The sequence below is a fragment of the Molothrus aeneus genome, chromosome Z (genome assembly GCF_037042795.1).
Source record: "Molothrus aeneus isolate 106 chromosome Z, BPBGC_Maene_1.0, whole genome shotgun sequence".
NCBI lineage: Eukaryota > Metazoa > Chordata > Aves > Passeriformes > Icteridae > Molothrus > Molothrus aeneus.
In genome coordinates, this window is record NC_089680.1 from 21,369,914 (window position 1) to 21,384,925 (window position 15,012).

A 15,012-nucleotide genomic window follows, 5' to 3' on the forward strand; every position below is an offset into this window, starting at 1 on the left:
TAACAGCCTTAGTATTGCTGCTTTGAGACTTGGAAAGTGTGTATAGCTGTTCATCCTTGCAGTAAATCAGAGACAGACAACAGACCAGACCCTGCAGCTGCATGCCAAAATCTTTATGTTGCATAATCACAAGCTGTACTTTGGAAGTGGAGACAAGGGGCAGGAGAATAATTGCCTAATTCTGCTTTAAGCTGGCACTTGAATCATGCAGTAACTCCAGAATTATAGGATAATTCAGGTGGAAAGGGACCTCAGGAGGTTTCTTGTGCAACCTTGTGCCCAAAACAGGGTCATCTGTGAGATCAGAACAAGTTGCCTGGGGCTTTACCCTGTTGGGTTTGAAAACCTCCAAGGACAGAGACCGTAAAACTTGTCTGCAGGGTCCATGGTCTGTCTGTCCTCATGGGGAAAATTGTTTCCCTTTATGTACATCTGAACCTGTCTTGTTTGAACTTTGGCCCATTGTCTCTTATCCACCTTGCACTACTGCTAAGAACCTGGCCTCATCTCTTCAATCTCTTCCTGTCAGCACCGGTGGGCTGCTGCTGAGTGTCCTGAAGCCATCCTTCCTCCAAGCTAAACAAACCCAGCTGCCACAGCCTCCTCTTGCAGAGCCAGTGCTTCAGCCCCCACCATCTTGCTGACCCTCCTTTGGACTCACTTCTACACACAGTAGAAAGTGTTGAGATAGTATGCAAGGTGTCTCTTCTCCAGTCCCCCCAGGACAGAGATCAGGATTACTGTGCCAGGTATGTGACAACCCCAGTGTAGAGCTGCACGTTTGAACCATATGTGTGGAGCTCCTGGGTAGTTCCTGAGAGTCAGAGGTCAGCTACCTACACATCCTCTAATCCTGGAGGTTGAATCTGTTAGTGTCCAGCTTACTATATAAAGAAGCAAATGTAATTGGATTTATGAATCATTTAAGTAGGACTGGGCTGACTGATTTGTGTGATTTTGCAGGCTGATGACAAATGGCAGTCTAAAGAGATTGCCTGGAAGGGAAGGGGGAAAGGCTGTTTTACAACGTGGTATTTTTAGAAACTTCTACAGTGTCTCTCATGACAGGATCATGAACACTTGCTTAAAAACAAGAGCAAAACTGGCATCTCTGTTCAGATAGTTCCAAAACTGGACTAGCAGCCTACATTCCCAGTATCTCTTTCTGAAATCAGTTCCCAGCTCTTAAAGGAGTTTGCCTTTTCACCATGCTGTCCAGCACCACTACCAAGTGTTGAACTTTAACATTTAAAGAAACAGAAAAATAATTTATTGTCATAGGAACATGTTAAAAGGCTTGATGGTGGAGAGGAGGCAGAGAGAACCTGAATCACAACATGGTTGCTGCCCGCAAGTTGCAGAGTAGCCTTACTCTGTTGGCTGGAGTAACAGTGAGAGCAGCTGCTTGTTTTAAATTTGCATCCTCTAGTGTAGTGTTAAATGGGTGTTCTCTCTGTGGATGCTGGAAGTGGCACAACTGCTTCATTCACAGTAGCATTAGATAATTTATGGAATATGTCCTAGGTTTTGCATGACTCAGGCTACAGCGAGTGATCTCTAAATTAGTGCTACACAGACCATAGATTCAATCTGATTGTAGGCAAAAATGTCTCCCTTGATTACTTAAATTGAAAATCTCAATGGGAAATGTGTTCCCTGTGAGTTATTTGCATGTTTTTCATAAAGTTAATACCAATAATCTTTCCATTGAAGTTAATTTTAGAATTCCTTTATACCTACATAACATTCCATGAAATCCCCTGCAGATGATGCTGTTTTGTAGGGTCATTGCACATGCAGAAAAGCTGGTCCTAAATACTGCAGAGAGCAGAGCTGCAAATGTGTAGTAGCCCAGTTAATATAATTTTTACATAGTGCTGATACCCAGCCTTTACTCTTCATGATGCAGTATCCCTTGCAGGACTGACTACAACTGGACCTGCACGTCCCATTTCAAAGGGAGACCAGTCACTGAAATGTGCATGCAGTCATGCCTCCAAACACAGAGGCTGCTCTGGGACCTGCACAGACACATCAGACCCTTTGGCTGAGGCTCCTGCCCCTCTTCTGCTTGTGTTGTTGTCCCAAGTGAATTTTGGCTAGTTTATAGGTATTCTTTATCCACACTGAGGGGTTTTGTGGTGTTTCAGAGAAGATGAGACAGGAGAAGTTATACCTAATGGTAAACAATATGCTTGAGCTGCAGGTGGGGGATTTGGTTTACAAGGGAAGAGAGAGAATGGGGATGCTGTGCTACCATGGAATAGCTGTTAAGTAAATTGAATGCTTTGAGAACATGTTGCCCCTTTTCCTAACACAGGAGGAAGAAACTTGAGGTGCTGGAGGAGTTTGCACAATTCTCATCACTGTTTACACTGGTACCCTTCTATTTTTGCTTAGCTGGCAGTGTCTTCCTCTCATAAGGCCTTCCGGCATATTCGTCTTGGGAGGACATCTTGGTCAAGAGCAGGCCTGAAATTTTGCTCTTAGTGGTTGAATTGCAGGATAAGAAACCTGGCAATTGTTACTACACTGTTTCTTACATCAGTCCGTGCCATCACTATCTAAGCATCTGGGCATTTGGCCAAGCTCTAGAGTGAGCATGAGCACTAGAGGCTACTTAGTGCTCACATTAGCAGGCTGGTATGGGATGATTTATATGCCCGTTGTGGCAGAGTAGTTGTTTAGTTTGAGGGGAAAAAAAATAGAAAATGCGAAAGGATATGTATACTTTGCTCTTAAATGTGAGAAATTCTATGGATAAACATGGGAAATATTTAGAGAGCCCATATGGATTATTTGCTATCTATTATTGCAGATTGCAAAATAAGAGACAAACTGATAGGCCCTTCCCAGATGGTATTTTGTGGTAAGGGATCCAGCCTGTCTGGCTTGTGGTCAGTTCCTGCATCTGTGTTTCACTTACCTCAGGCTAGCTTAGTGTGTTAACCCTCCTTGCTGCCCTACAGGTCAGGGAAGTATAGCCTCTCTTAGTGATAACAACTTGTGGCTTTGCTGAAGTCACAGAACATGCCAAAAGGAGGCATTAGGTCAAGCCACAGCTTTTGTCTGGAACCACAAATAATCCTTCTTGGCCTCGGACAGGATAGGCAGACCTTTAGATTGCTCTGACTGGCACTGCCTGCTCTCGCTAAGAAGCTGTGTCTAGTGGGGGAATCAAGAGTGGTAGCTGTTTATCTTTTGCCAGAACCTGTGTGGAAGGAAGCTGCTTCAGGAGGCTGGTGCTCTACTTTATGCTACCATGAACTTTGCATATGTGTTAAGAGATGGCAGTCAAGAGATCTGGTGGCTTCTTTTCCTGTCCCACCTCATGTCTGACAAGTGCTTTTCAAAAAGTATATTGCCATACAGCTTAAAACAAATGTTGTTCTTGCATCTACAACTATGTAGTTGTCTGCAGAAAAATCATGTTTTCATTGTGTCGTGTCATTTCAACACATACTGGACAGTGGATTTCTCTGCTAATGCTGTGACATAGCATTCCATGCTGATGTTGCCAAACAGTGCTCTTTGGAAAGTTTCCTCCAGTTTGCAGAGGTGTGCACCAGTGTGGAGAGTGACAGCTGTTTTGCCTTGCCATGCTGTATCTCATGGACAAATTCTTGATGCCAGAAGCTATCACAGTATCCCATGTGTGTGAAGAACCTGTCCCCTTTCATTTTTCTAAGTGGTCCTGACTTTGGCCTAACTGCTAGTGTTGCAAAAAAGTTGTATGGTATCACTCACTTGTAAAACTGAGAAAGGAACAGCATCAAACAGGAGCAAAGTTCATGCTTGGCATTTTTTTGCTTATTCTCTTTAGATTTGAGATAGGCAATACAAAGTAATGGGCTGTTTGCTTTTTTTTTTTTAACATTGGCTTAAGAAAGTTTTTCCCTTACAGTTGGTTCTCATTCTTAGTTTCTTCCTTCCAAGAGTTGATTCAAGTATTGCCTCATCCACCCAAAATAGCATAAAGCCAGGAAGACAGCAGCACTTGGGAAAGAAGTCTTTTTTTCTGAATATAATGTGGTTGAATTTCTGCCGATCTTCTCCTCCTTAGTGTTTTTAGTGACCACTCGTTTCTGCAAGCTCTTGAGAATAGTTAACTCAATAACATGCTTTTTTTTACAATATGTAATTACAGCTCCCAAAGCAAGCAATTTGGTCTCTGAATTAATAGTAGTGGTGTGGACTTTCAAGACTGGTGTGGAAGGCTGTTAGGTGGTGGGAAGGAAGTCTGACCAAGGCTGTGGACGTGAGGAGTGTCAGCTGTGTGGAGGCTTCAACATCCACGTCCTCCGAAAAATACGCTGACAGAAAAGGTGGACATGACTGCGGCATGTCTGACAGAACCGGACTGTGGACACTGTCCAAAAGCCTCGTGTCAGGAATGCTACCCGGGCTTGGGCCACCAGCCCCATTGCTCGCGTTTATCCTGTGACGGGCGTCAGCTGCTGGCCGCTGCCAAGGGCAGGAACACAAGAAATATTTTTGTAAATGGGGAATAACAATTCTTTTCTTCCCAGGGAGAATGGAAGTGTTTCTTTGCCTCCCCGGGGCGTTTACAGGCACGATTGGCTGGCGGCGGGGGCGGCCGGGCCCCGGCAGGACAAAGTCTCTCTGTGGAGGGCTGCTCAGAGCCGGCTTTGTCCTGCCGGGCTCCGGCCGCCCCCGCGGGGCTCTGCCGCAGCCCCTCGCCAGCGGCCCGGCTGGTTCCCTCGCGGGGCGGAGGCGGGAGAAGCATTCCCGAGGCTGCCGGGCCTGCTGACCGCCAGCCCCCGGAGCCGCGGGCGCCGGGCCTGGCGATGTTACTATGGGAGCGACGCAGGGCTCCGCCGGGAGCGGCCCGCGGGAGCCCGCGGCCGGGGCGGAGCAGGTCGGTAGCATCCCCGTCACCCACCGCGCTCCTCCTCCTCCTGCTGCTGCTGCTGCCGGGCTCACCCACCGGCCCCCGCCAGCCGCGGGCCCCGAGGGGACGGGACGGGAGGGGAGAGGCGGCGGGCGGGCGCACAGGTGTGTTTCTGACCCGCGGGACTCGCCTGCGGCCGCGCCGGGACCACCCGCCCTGCGGGCAGAGACGCCGCGCGTATGGAGGGGAGGACCCGCTCCGGGCGGGCTGCGGGCTTGCTCCGCGCTTCCCACCGGCGCGGGCTGGCGGAGACAATGCTGGAGCCGAGGGCGGTGGGAATACCGTGGTTTTTCCAGTCAAATGGGAGCGGGGAGGCAGCCTGTGCTCTGAAGCGCTGGCAGGTTCCTGTGGTGCCCGAAGGCTGTACGAAGTTTTGTATTTTAAATACTGGTTGGGCTCAGGGTGCAGGTCAGTGTTTTAACCGAAAATAACCCCAGTGGAGAAACAAACGCAGAAGTTTGGTGAACAAAAGCCACTTCCCCCTCTCACCGGTCCTGGCTTTTTAAGATCGTCAGATTATTGCTGAACTGCAGCATTCAGTGTGGCTATGGAGTGGTAGGCAGCATCTGTCAGGAGGGGAGGGGTGATGTGGTGTGCATGCCGGCATATAGAAAACTGAACTTATCTATAGTCACTTCTCCTACCCCCACTAAAATGTGGATGGAAGCCATAAACACTTATTTACACCTCATACTTTGTTTTGTGTTTTGTAGAATAATCGGTACTCTTAAGTATCCTTGAAGTGCTGATTATTTTATGAGATTATTTCCATACTCTGTGTATTTGGGTTGTTTATTGTTTGAATGGTTTGCTTTTTCTTTGTTGTAGGTTTTGTTTGGTTAGGGGTTTTTTTTGCCACAGAGGTTGTGCAGTTAATCTGGGTAATTTAATCCACTCTTCTTGTTCTGTTATCTTCAACCTCACCTGTATTTGAGTGTTGCATCTCTTCTTAATCCTTCTTGTAAGCCCTTTGCCACAGATCCCAGGGTATTTGACACTGTTGCTCCAGTACAGTTGATAAGTAGGTGTAATCATTCGCTGTTGGCTGGGGTGAGAGAAATAGAAACAGCCATAATAAAGTGTTGGTGCCTTGCAGGGGTCTCTTGGGGATGAGGTTTACATGTGCTGTCCCGAGATGATGGAAAGTCTGATTCATGCACAGCTGAGCTACAGGAGTTACAAAGCCTGCATTTACAGATGTACACTTCACATGGCTATAGCTTAAATACTTCACTTAAACAAAGTTATAGTCATGGAATGATTGCTGAAGTAAAATGCTTTGCAGTGTATTCAAACAAATGTAGTGCCAGACTGTGTTGTCTCCTCCATTTGTCCCAAATAGCAACATTTTTTTGGCCTGCTTTTATCAGTGTCAGGTGAATCCTTTTGAGGTTAATGGCAATGCTTCTGTTCTGATAAAAAATGTGGGTTTTCAGGTCTCAACTGAGTATATGGTATTTCTTCAAACGACCTTAGGGCCTGCCTTTCATGTAAAGAAGTACAAATTAATTGGTTTGGTTAAAGCGTCTTTTTGGTTCACAGCTGTGAGTCCATGCAGTGTGGAAGTTAGTTGTATTGGTTATGAATTCAGTACCAGCTTCTCTGTCAGCAAAAGGGGAGCTTTGGCTGATCTTTCCCTCTGTCAACTGTGTGAGACTGTGAGAGAGCTCATGTTTCTTAGGTGGACCTAAATTAAGTAGGGAGACATGGTCAGTGTAGCTACCATGGTGGTTATGTTCCTTATAATACAGTTGCTGATAAGGCCACAATTCCATTTCTTTTATCAAGACACCAGTTTGCTCATTATTTTGTAGAAAAAGAGAGAAGAACCTGGAGAAGAGATACTACAGCTATGAGTTCTAGATTCCTTTTTATTTTTCCTAATGAAGCTGTGCAAACAATATAAAATTTATAACTTGGAATTCTGGCTGTAATTTATGGCTGTTAAAATTGCAAATGAACTTAGAATCCCTTCATCTTTTAAAGACATATTTGGAATGTGTTTCTTACCATGAAAATTAAGAACTCTCCAAGAATTTTGTGTCATCTGTGCTGATAGGAGAGGGATATACTGTAAGTACCAGCCTTCAGGCAGATTTATGCTCCTGAATGCATCCTAACTGGAGTGTACAGTGGAAAACAATATGTAAATGCAGTTACTCTCAATGCTTTGTGAGAATAAAGCATCATCTAACTTATTAAATAGTAGGAGACATGCCTTCATGAACTCTTCAGGCATCTCTATCCCAGATCTTCAAAATGCAGTAAAGAAGAAAATTCTCCTTCAAGGCCTGCAGTTCTAGCAATTAACTAAATAGACGGATAATCAGCAGCAGCCTTCCAGGTAGTTGTGTCTTTTGTTGTGCCCAATTAAGTAATCAGGGAGCAATGTCTTTTTTGTGTATTCTGCCACCAGAGTCTCTAGATCTGAAAAACAATACTGCATGAATGTTTCATAACTGAGTTTTGGATGGTTCTTGATAAAAAAACACACTATTAAAAAAAAAAAAAAACTTGGAAAGAAACCAGCTCTGATCTACAGCATCTGAATACAGCTACAAGAAATAATGCACCTATTCGTTATTCATTGATTTATGACTTAATAATATGTATATACTTAGCCTGTCCTACCTTTTGCTTGCACATGCGTGCCCATTCTGTGATAAGAGAGCATTCTGAATGCTCACCCCGTATGACTTTTAGTCAGTATGAGCTTTTCAGAGATAATGCAGGATGTCTAGCTAGACTGTCATTCTAGTCTCCATAAACAAAGCTCTGAGAAGCAAATTGTTGGCCTTTGACTGAACTGAGCAGCTTGCTGCCCGGGTCAGCACTTGGCACTGATGGCTCTTCTTTCTATGTTCCAGCACTTGCAAAAATCTAGTGGATAATGTGAGTTTCTTTTAATGGCTATGGCTGAGGATTCTTCTGTCCAATCAGAAGAAGTATTTCAGAAGCTTTTTGAAGAGTTGGAGAACAGGATGAAAAATAACTTACATTTTTTTATTTCTTTCTTTTTGTAGAAATTCTTATTCCAAGAATAAAAAGTGGTCAGTGGTTTTGGTTATTCTGTTCATAGAGTTGATACATTATTAAAGCAATTGAAGTGACAGTAGCATAGCTAATTGGTAGCATGTGTGTGCATGTTCTTTAGATGATGCATAAGAACTCATTTATGCTGTGTGGAGCTGTACTTACATTGTTTTGTCTGTGGGCTAAGTAACGATTATAGTTTGGCTGTGAATTTTTTATTTTCTAACACTTAGTTTCCTAAAAGTCTTTCAGTGGGGATATTGTTTCTGACTCTGTACTTTGGCAGGATCTCCCTTTCAGTTGCTGGCAGTTGACAAATACTTGTATGTGCTTTACCTCAGTATGATGTGTTACATTAGGGCAAAAAATCCCAGTGTCAGACTTCTGAAGACATAGTGTTGATTGCAGACAGATGCCTGCTGACATTTCCAATAGCTGCTGTGCGCTCAGCTTCTCTTTGGCAGCAATTCTTTCCTGGCTGTTTGTGTGCAGTGCCCGGTGCACCTGAAGGTTTTAAGGATAGGTTAAGATGGCGGAAGAAGGTGAGGAGCTTGTACCTCAGAGACACTTGTCAAGCTCTTGGTAGAATGTGAGACCCCCTGAACCAGAGTGCTGTTGCTATGTCCCTCTTTGCTGTCCCTTTAGTGTATGTGAAATACTTATAATCTACTTCTAACATATGTGGATGTCTCAAGTATGTTTATCATTTTCTGAATGGCTTTTTTGTTTGACAGGTTATTATGATGTCTGTTTAATGTTTGCTGTGGTGGTGAACTACAGAATTTAATTAGTTAAATTTTATTCATTAACTTCTCTCCCCTGTTTTTTTTTTTAATTTGACCTAATTTTCAGCTCCTTTTCCAAGCTTTCTTTTCCTGCTTTATATTGTAGGAGCCAGAAGTTAAGTTCCTAATGTCTTCTGCAGCAATATAAATAGACTAAAACTCTTAGGTCACACTAATTTGATTAGATTTTTCAAAGCATTTTCATCTATAGGCAGGTACATAATTTCAGGTTTTTTTCAGATGGGAAGGTTATTATGGTTTGCTTATGCTTTGTGTGTCAGAAGGTTCTTGAATTGTATAATGCTCTTTCATGTGGCTCAGACCACAAGAAGAAAACTTTCTATTCCAAATCTCAGTTGAGAATGAACTAGTTGCTACCAAAATGAGATTTGCTCAGGGTGGTAGCTTAATGGAAGCATTTCTAAACCTTAATGATTCTGACCTGTTTACTTTCCCTTCAGCCACATAAGCAAAAGGATTCTCTTGTTTTCTTTCTTAGTTCTTTTCAAAGCCTCATGTAGTTTATGAAAGTTGCAAAAGGAGGAATAAATTTTTTTTTGTTACTTGCTGAACTTGTTCTGGTTAGTTTATTCTTTGTGTACTCAGTTTGCAGTTCAGTGGAAGTGCCCTATTTCATAGGGATGTGTCAGTTTGGTTTCATTTAATGGTTGGATTGGTGCCTGAAGTTACTTACATTGATGTTACATGCATGTGAAGTGTTTCAGTAGAAATATTGCATCAAGTTTTAAATTGTTGTGCTGGCATCCTTTCAAGTGAAGAAAGAAGGGCTGCAGATAAACTTGGATTAGTGCTATAGGAATGAACCAGACACGTGAAAGTTACTATCTTGATATGAAAGAAAAGGGGCATCTGACTTCATCCCTCTGTCCCTTGTGTTGATTTACTGCTTGTTTTTTGACTGCTATCACTTCATAATTTTAGTTAGAAAAGTCATGCTTAACAACTGCATGGTAGGTATACTTGGAGTTCACATTCAGCCTTGCAAGAAGATTGAGGGAAAGGAATGAAAACCACTTGAATTTTACCACTCTCATCTGCCCTTCTGTTGTTTTCTTGCCTCAGAGTGTTGTCAGGTAGGGGTGAATTTTAGTGTAATACTATTTTATGTTGGATGATAAGTTGCTGGTGACACCGCCCCAGAAGAATTCAGAGCTGTGGCTATATGATTGATTTTGTTGTTTGAAAAAATAATTATAGCCCTTTGGAGGCTCTGAGGAGGAACCTTTGCTGTGAGTAAAGGGATTCTGAATGTGTTTTACTAAGGCAGGTGCAGCTGGCTTAATCCATTGTCTCTTGGGAGAGGCTTGGTCTTGGGAGGGGCTGGGTGATTATTTATTTACTCTTTTTCCAAATACACTGTGAGGAGTATCAATACAAGACTTACAGACCTAAACCCTTGAACTATGTGATCCCTAGATCTGCACTTGAATTTGTGCATCCCACTGACTGGATGACAGAAAAATTGCCTAACTCCCTTTGGCAACAGATTCTGTTTTCATTTTAGTTACATGCAAGCCATATTAAAGTTCAGGAGTGAACTTCAGCAATGCTCTCTGGCATGGCTGACTGGACTGTTGAAACATCTTGAGAAGGAGAGGTGAGTTGCTTTAGACCTTGAAGGCAGGAGGTGGTGGTAGAAGGAAAAGAATGTGGAGAGGTATGATTAGTGTGACTGGAAAACAGTGAAAAGTTGGCTAATAAATTAAGCTGTCTGTTGTGGCATGTATATGAATGATGCTGAATGTATGACTTCAAATTCAAAACAGCTTGATTATTTTATAGAGTTTTGGTATCTTTTGGTCAATGTGACCTTCAGTTTGATGTTTGTATTCTGTGAGGCTTGTGATACGGTGTTGGTAGTTGTATGAAATGCATTGTATAGCGTGAATTTTATGAGGTTTTAGGGTGAGATATGATCAAATGTACTGTTAAATTTTACACATTACACAGAGCTATATTCAGGTTTACTTCCTTCAGACAAGAAAATAAAGCTAATGTAACAGTGTGTAGTAAGATTACATACTTAGATACATACACACAGGAATGCTTGACTATAAGTAAAATGCTTTCAAGAATACCGTGTATCGTTGTTCTATTAATAGAGTGAGAACAAAGGCTACTAGAAACCTTAACAGGGATAGAAAATCTGGTTCGGGATGCAGCTTGGAAACTAACAATTGTTCCATTGTTTGAATTGTCTTGCATTATGACTGGATGATTAAATATAAATGCAGGCCTGATTGGATTGTATCCCAGTAATGAATTGGCCTTTTAAAAACCAGTTGCAGGAAGCAGTAGACAGGTACCCAGCTTGTTTTTCTCAGAGTTGCAGGTGTTGAATGACCAATGGAATAACAATCTTTTGATGCTAGAGTTGGCCACTTCTACTGCTTGGTTTGCTACTTGAATATGGATGCAGGAAGATGAAGCATTCAAAAACAGTAGCAGTACAAAGTGTACTGCTGAAGTTGAATAAAATGATAATTAGAACTTCGGACCATGTAATACATATGGTGCTTCAGTGGTTTGGTAGTTTTTGGGGGTTTTTGTGTTTGGGTTGTTGTTTTTTTTTTCATTGTTGTTGTTGGTTTGGTTTGAGGTTTTTTGTTTGTTTGTTTTTTGGGGTTTTTTGGTGTTTTTTTTTTCTGGGGTTTTTTGTTTGTGGGGTTTTTTTGGGGTTTTTTGTTGTGGTCTTTTTTGGTGGTTTTTTTGTTTTGTTTTGTTTGTATTTTTGGGGGTTTGTTTGTTTGTTTTGGTGGGGGTCCATTTTTTTCTTTTTAATTTTAAGATGCCACAAGAGTAAAAGCTATGTTTTAGTTGCAGAGAATAAATAATTAATGAAATGAGGCACTCCAGGAATGGTGGCTGCACTTACTTTATTTCACAGTTAACATAATTTTTTTCTCAATGAAATCTAACTTAATGAAATTGATTATGTACACCTACTGAGTCTGATTTACCTCACCCACAAATCCTGATACTGCAAGCACACCAGAACCAAACTTCTGAATTTTTATTTTATTATGGCAAAAAAAGTTCAAGTCTCCTTGAACTCAGCTTATGCACAATTTGCTGCAGCACTTTAATTCTCAGACTTCATTTGTGTGGGTATCCCAAGGAGCAGAAGGTACAGAAACATGGTGACTGTAAAGAAATGTGTTATGTTTACAATTAAAGTGAATGGGGCTGACTAAGTCAGAAGTAGCTTTTAAAGCCAGTGTTGATCAGGTGAGTTGAAAGTTCTGCATCCCTTCAGTAGTTGCCTTCCTGAAGCGTGTACAAAAAAATCTTCCTAGCACCATAATCTGTGTGCCAGGATGAAAGTCCAGGAAAAACATTCAGAAAATGAAACTGCAAATAAACTCTCCCTTTTCCAGTGTGCATGTGTGTATCCAACATTCAAATATAATTGGTCTGTCAGCCTTTTACCTCAATTAATTTTGATCTGCTGATGAAATCACTTGGCTTCCAGGTTTTTATCTTCTCAAGCCTTGTTGAGTCTTTAAAAAACAGGTGGTGGAGAAATGTACTTTACTGCAAGAATGGGCACATGGCTGTGCCTCAGGAGGTGAGGTTTGTTTTCTTTCAACACCTGTGGGAAAGTAAATTGTTGTTTCCAAGGCTTCTCCACTCGACTGGTGCTGTAGGTCCCAGAACACTTGGGAAAACCAGCTTCTGGCTATCCTCTGTGAAGCAATATGTGAAAAGGAAGACATCTTTGATGGAAAAAAAAATGTTAGTTGCTAGAGTGTTATTTCTCAATGAGCAGAAACTGTTTTCTAAAAATTAAAATAATTTAATCTGGGGGGGGGGGGAATGACACGGACATGATGACAGGGGAATAGGATCTGTTTTGTTTTTTCCCCAAATGGCAGTTTTCTATTTCAATTGAAGCTGTTCCCTCACAAATTTTGAAGAACTGATTGCTTCCTGCTGGGGGAGCACTGGAATAATTTTACCACAGCAATGAGAGAACTGTTAAACAAAAGATAGAGAACTTGCGCCTGGAATAGCTCTAAGCTGAATTTTTTGAGATTTAGGTAATTAGTAGATAAGACCTGAGTATCTTGCAGCTGTGTTTTGAATACAGTCAGTTCCTTTTTTCCCCTCTCTTCATCTTGATCAAGCTTTTATTTAATTTGTAATGGGATTTTTACAGGGTTTTGATGATGCCTATGTATGCATCTAAGTCCAGCAGTAGCTGTAACAAGCACAAACTACTCCACTCGTGTCTACCACTTATCCGAGAAAAGTTTTGCATGTGTAATTTTAATTGGCATAACATATGGGTGTTGTAAATTGATGCTGAGTTTTAATGTTTGGAACTTGTTACACTCTGCTGCCTAAATGCTGCTTTTTGCCCCCATCCCTGCCTCTGATCATGGTGAATGATGACCTCCTCTGGGTAGCACCAAACCAGTTCTGGTGACTGCTTTTGTAGTAATGCCTTTCCACAATAATTAGAGAGGGAATGAAAATGTGAATCTCTTGCTAAAAGGATTAGCTCGTTCAATAAGTGTCACTGTTTTAAAAAGACACCACACAAAACCTAGTAATTTCTGCATACTCAGTTGAAATTATTAAATGTTGCTCTTACTGTCAGAGATCACAAGTACTGTGAAATACAAGTGAATTAATTCTGGAAAATCCCTCTGGTGTAATGAGAAATTATTCTTTCATGTCAGAAAAATCAGGACTTTAAAGGACCTTGTGGTACTTTCTGAAAGTGTAAACTGTTTAAATTCAGGTAAAAAGCAGTTGGGAAGAAAATGTAACTATAGCTCTGCTTTTTATTGTTAAGTGCTAAAATGTGGGAATGCTGATTTTCAGGTACCTGTTTTCATGGCATCTTGGTGTCTCTCTCCACATTAGTGCGTGGTTTATCTTTGGAGTACCAGATCTTTCTCTTTTTCCAGAACATGAGGAAATGCATGAGGAATACATTTGTTTCCTTTTTATAAACAGTTCAATTAATTCCTGAAATAAATGTGGTAAGAAAAGGTACTTAATAAAGCTGGAATCAATAAAAAACCAAAACTAAAAAAACAACCCTAACCCCAGTCTGTTTGAGAAAAGGTATGAGCTTGAGATAAGAGAAGGAAAAGCAAAAGCACCTAACAAATTTGTTTTAACATCACGTTTTCTATCATATTTATTATGAAAGGCCGGTTTTGAAATAAGATGTTGGCCTAATGAGAATTCTCAGAATTTTTATTTCTTTACTTCTCTGGGTTACGGTGACGAAGACCTCTGGGCCCCAGCGGCAGTGGCCGGGCGCGGGGCGGCGGCGGCGGCTGTGCCGCGCTCCGGCCCCGGCAGCGCCGCTGTCCCCGCCGCTCTCCGCTGCCCGCTCGGGACTTTAAAGTGCCCTGCAGGAATTCAGCAGGAAGCGGCAGCGCTGCTCCTGGTGCTTGCAAGCCTTTGTGACGCGCAGCCTGAGCCGGCGGGGGAAAGAAAGCAGGCTTGCTTTCTGCTCCTCTGTGCCGCAGGGCATATATTTAGTGTGCATATATGTGTAAATAAAAATTATATTTTGCTCTGCACAAGACATTCCCAAGAATCACACCATGTGCCTGAGAGCATTTTCCAAACACTTGTTTTTCCAAAACATTTTCCAAAGCAAATCTTATATAATATAACTGATAATTTGGAGCTCTGTCAGGCTGGTGCTGGAATCACTTCCCTGGCGAGCTGTTCCTGTGCCCAACCACCCTCTGGGTGAAGAACCTTTTTCTTATATCCAACCTAAGCCTCCTCTCACACATCTCCAGGCCATTTCCTTTGGTCCTGTCACTGTCACCACAGAGAAGAGCTCAGAGCCTGCCCCTCCTCTTCCCCTCACAAGAAAGTTGTAACTGCAGTGAGGTCTCCCCTCAGTCTCCTGTTCTTCAGGCTGAGCAGACCAAGTGACCTCAGCTGCTCCTCATACAGCTTCCCCTCAAAGCCCTTCACCATCTTGGATGCTTGCTTCTAATAGCTTTATGTCTTTTGAGGTATTGTAGTGCCCAAAACTGCACACAGGACTTGAGGTGGGGCCACACCAGCACAGAACAGACAATCAATAAATATATTATTATAATATAATCTATATAATATATATTTTTCCCATACTATTAAGTAGCCTTAAAGCCACTTAGGAACTTCTGTATTCCTGTCTTTTCCACAGAAGCCTTTTTCTCTGTTTCTTTTTATTCCATACTCCTGGTTAGGTGGCCAGTCCTAAGAGTGGTGATGAATGGGGTTAAATTCAGCTGATTGCCG

The 15,012-nt window shown here is 42.2% G+C and overlaps 1 protein-coding gene across 2 annotated transcripts in view; it reads left to right on the top strand.

The window, feature by feature from the left end:
* The window catches only part of TJP2 (tight junction protein 2), a 50,769-nt gene that overhangs the window by 2,816 nt on the left and 32,941 nt on the right, over positions 1 to 15,012 (top strand). The window contains exon 1 of one of the 2 annotated variants that reach the window (XM_066568683.1): positions 4,739 to 4,879. The exons of the other annotated variant lie outside the window; for it this stretch is intronic. Within the exon in view, the coding sequence (XP_066424780.1) occupies positions 4,817 to 4,879 (63 nt within the window). The 5' untranslated portion in view covers positions 4,739 to 4,816. Of the gene's footprint in view, positions 1 to 4,738; positions 4,880 to 15,012 lie in introns of those variants that run through there. 2 annotated transcript variants of the gene reach the window in all.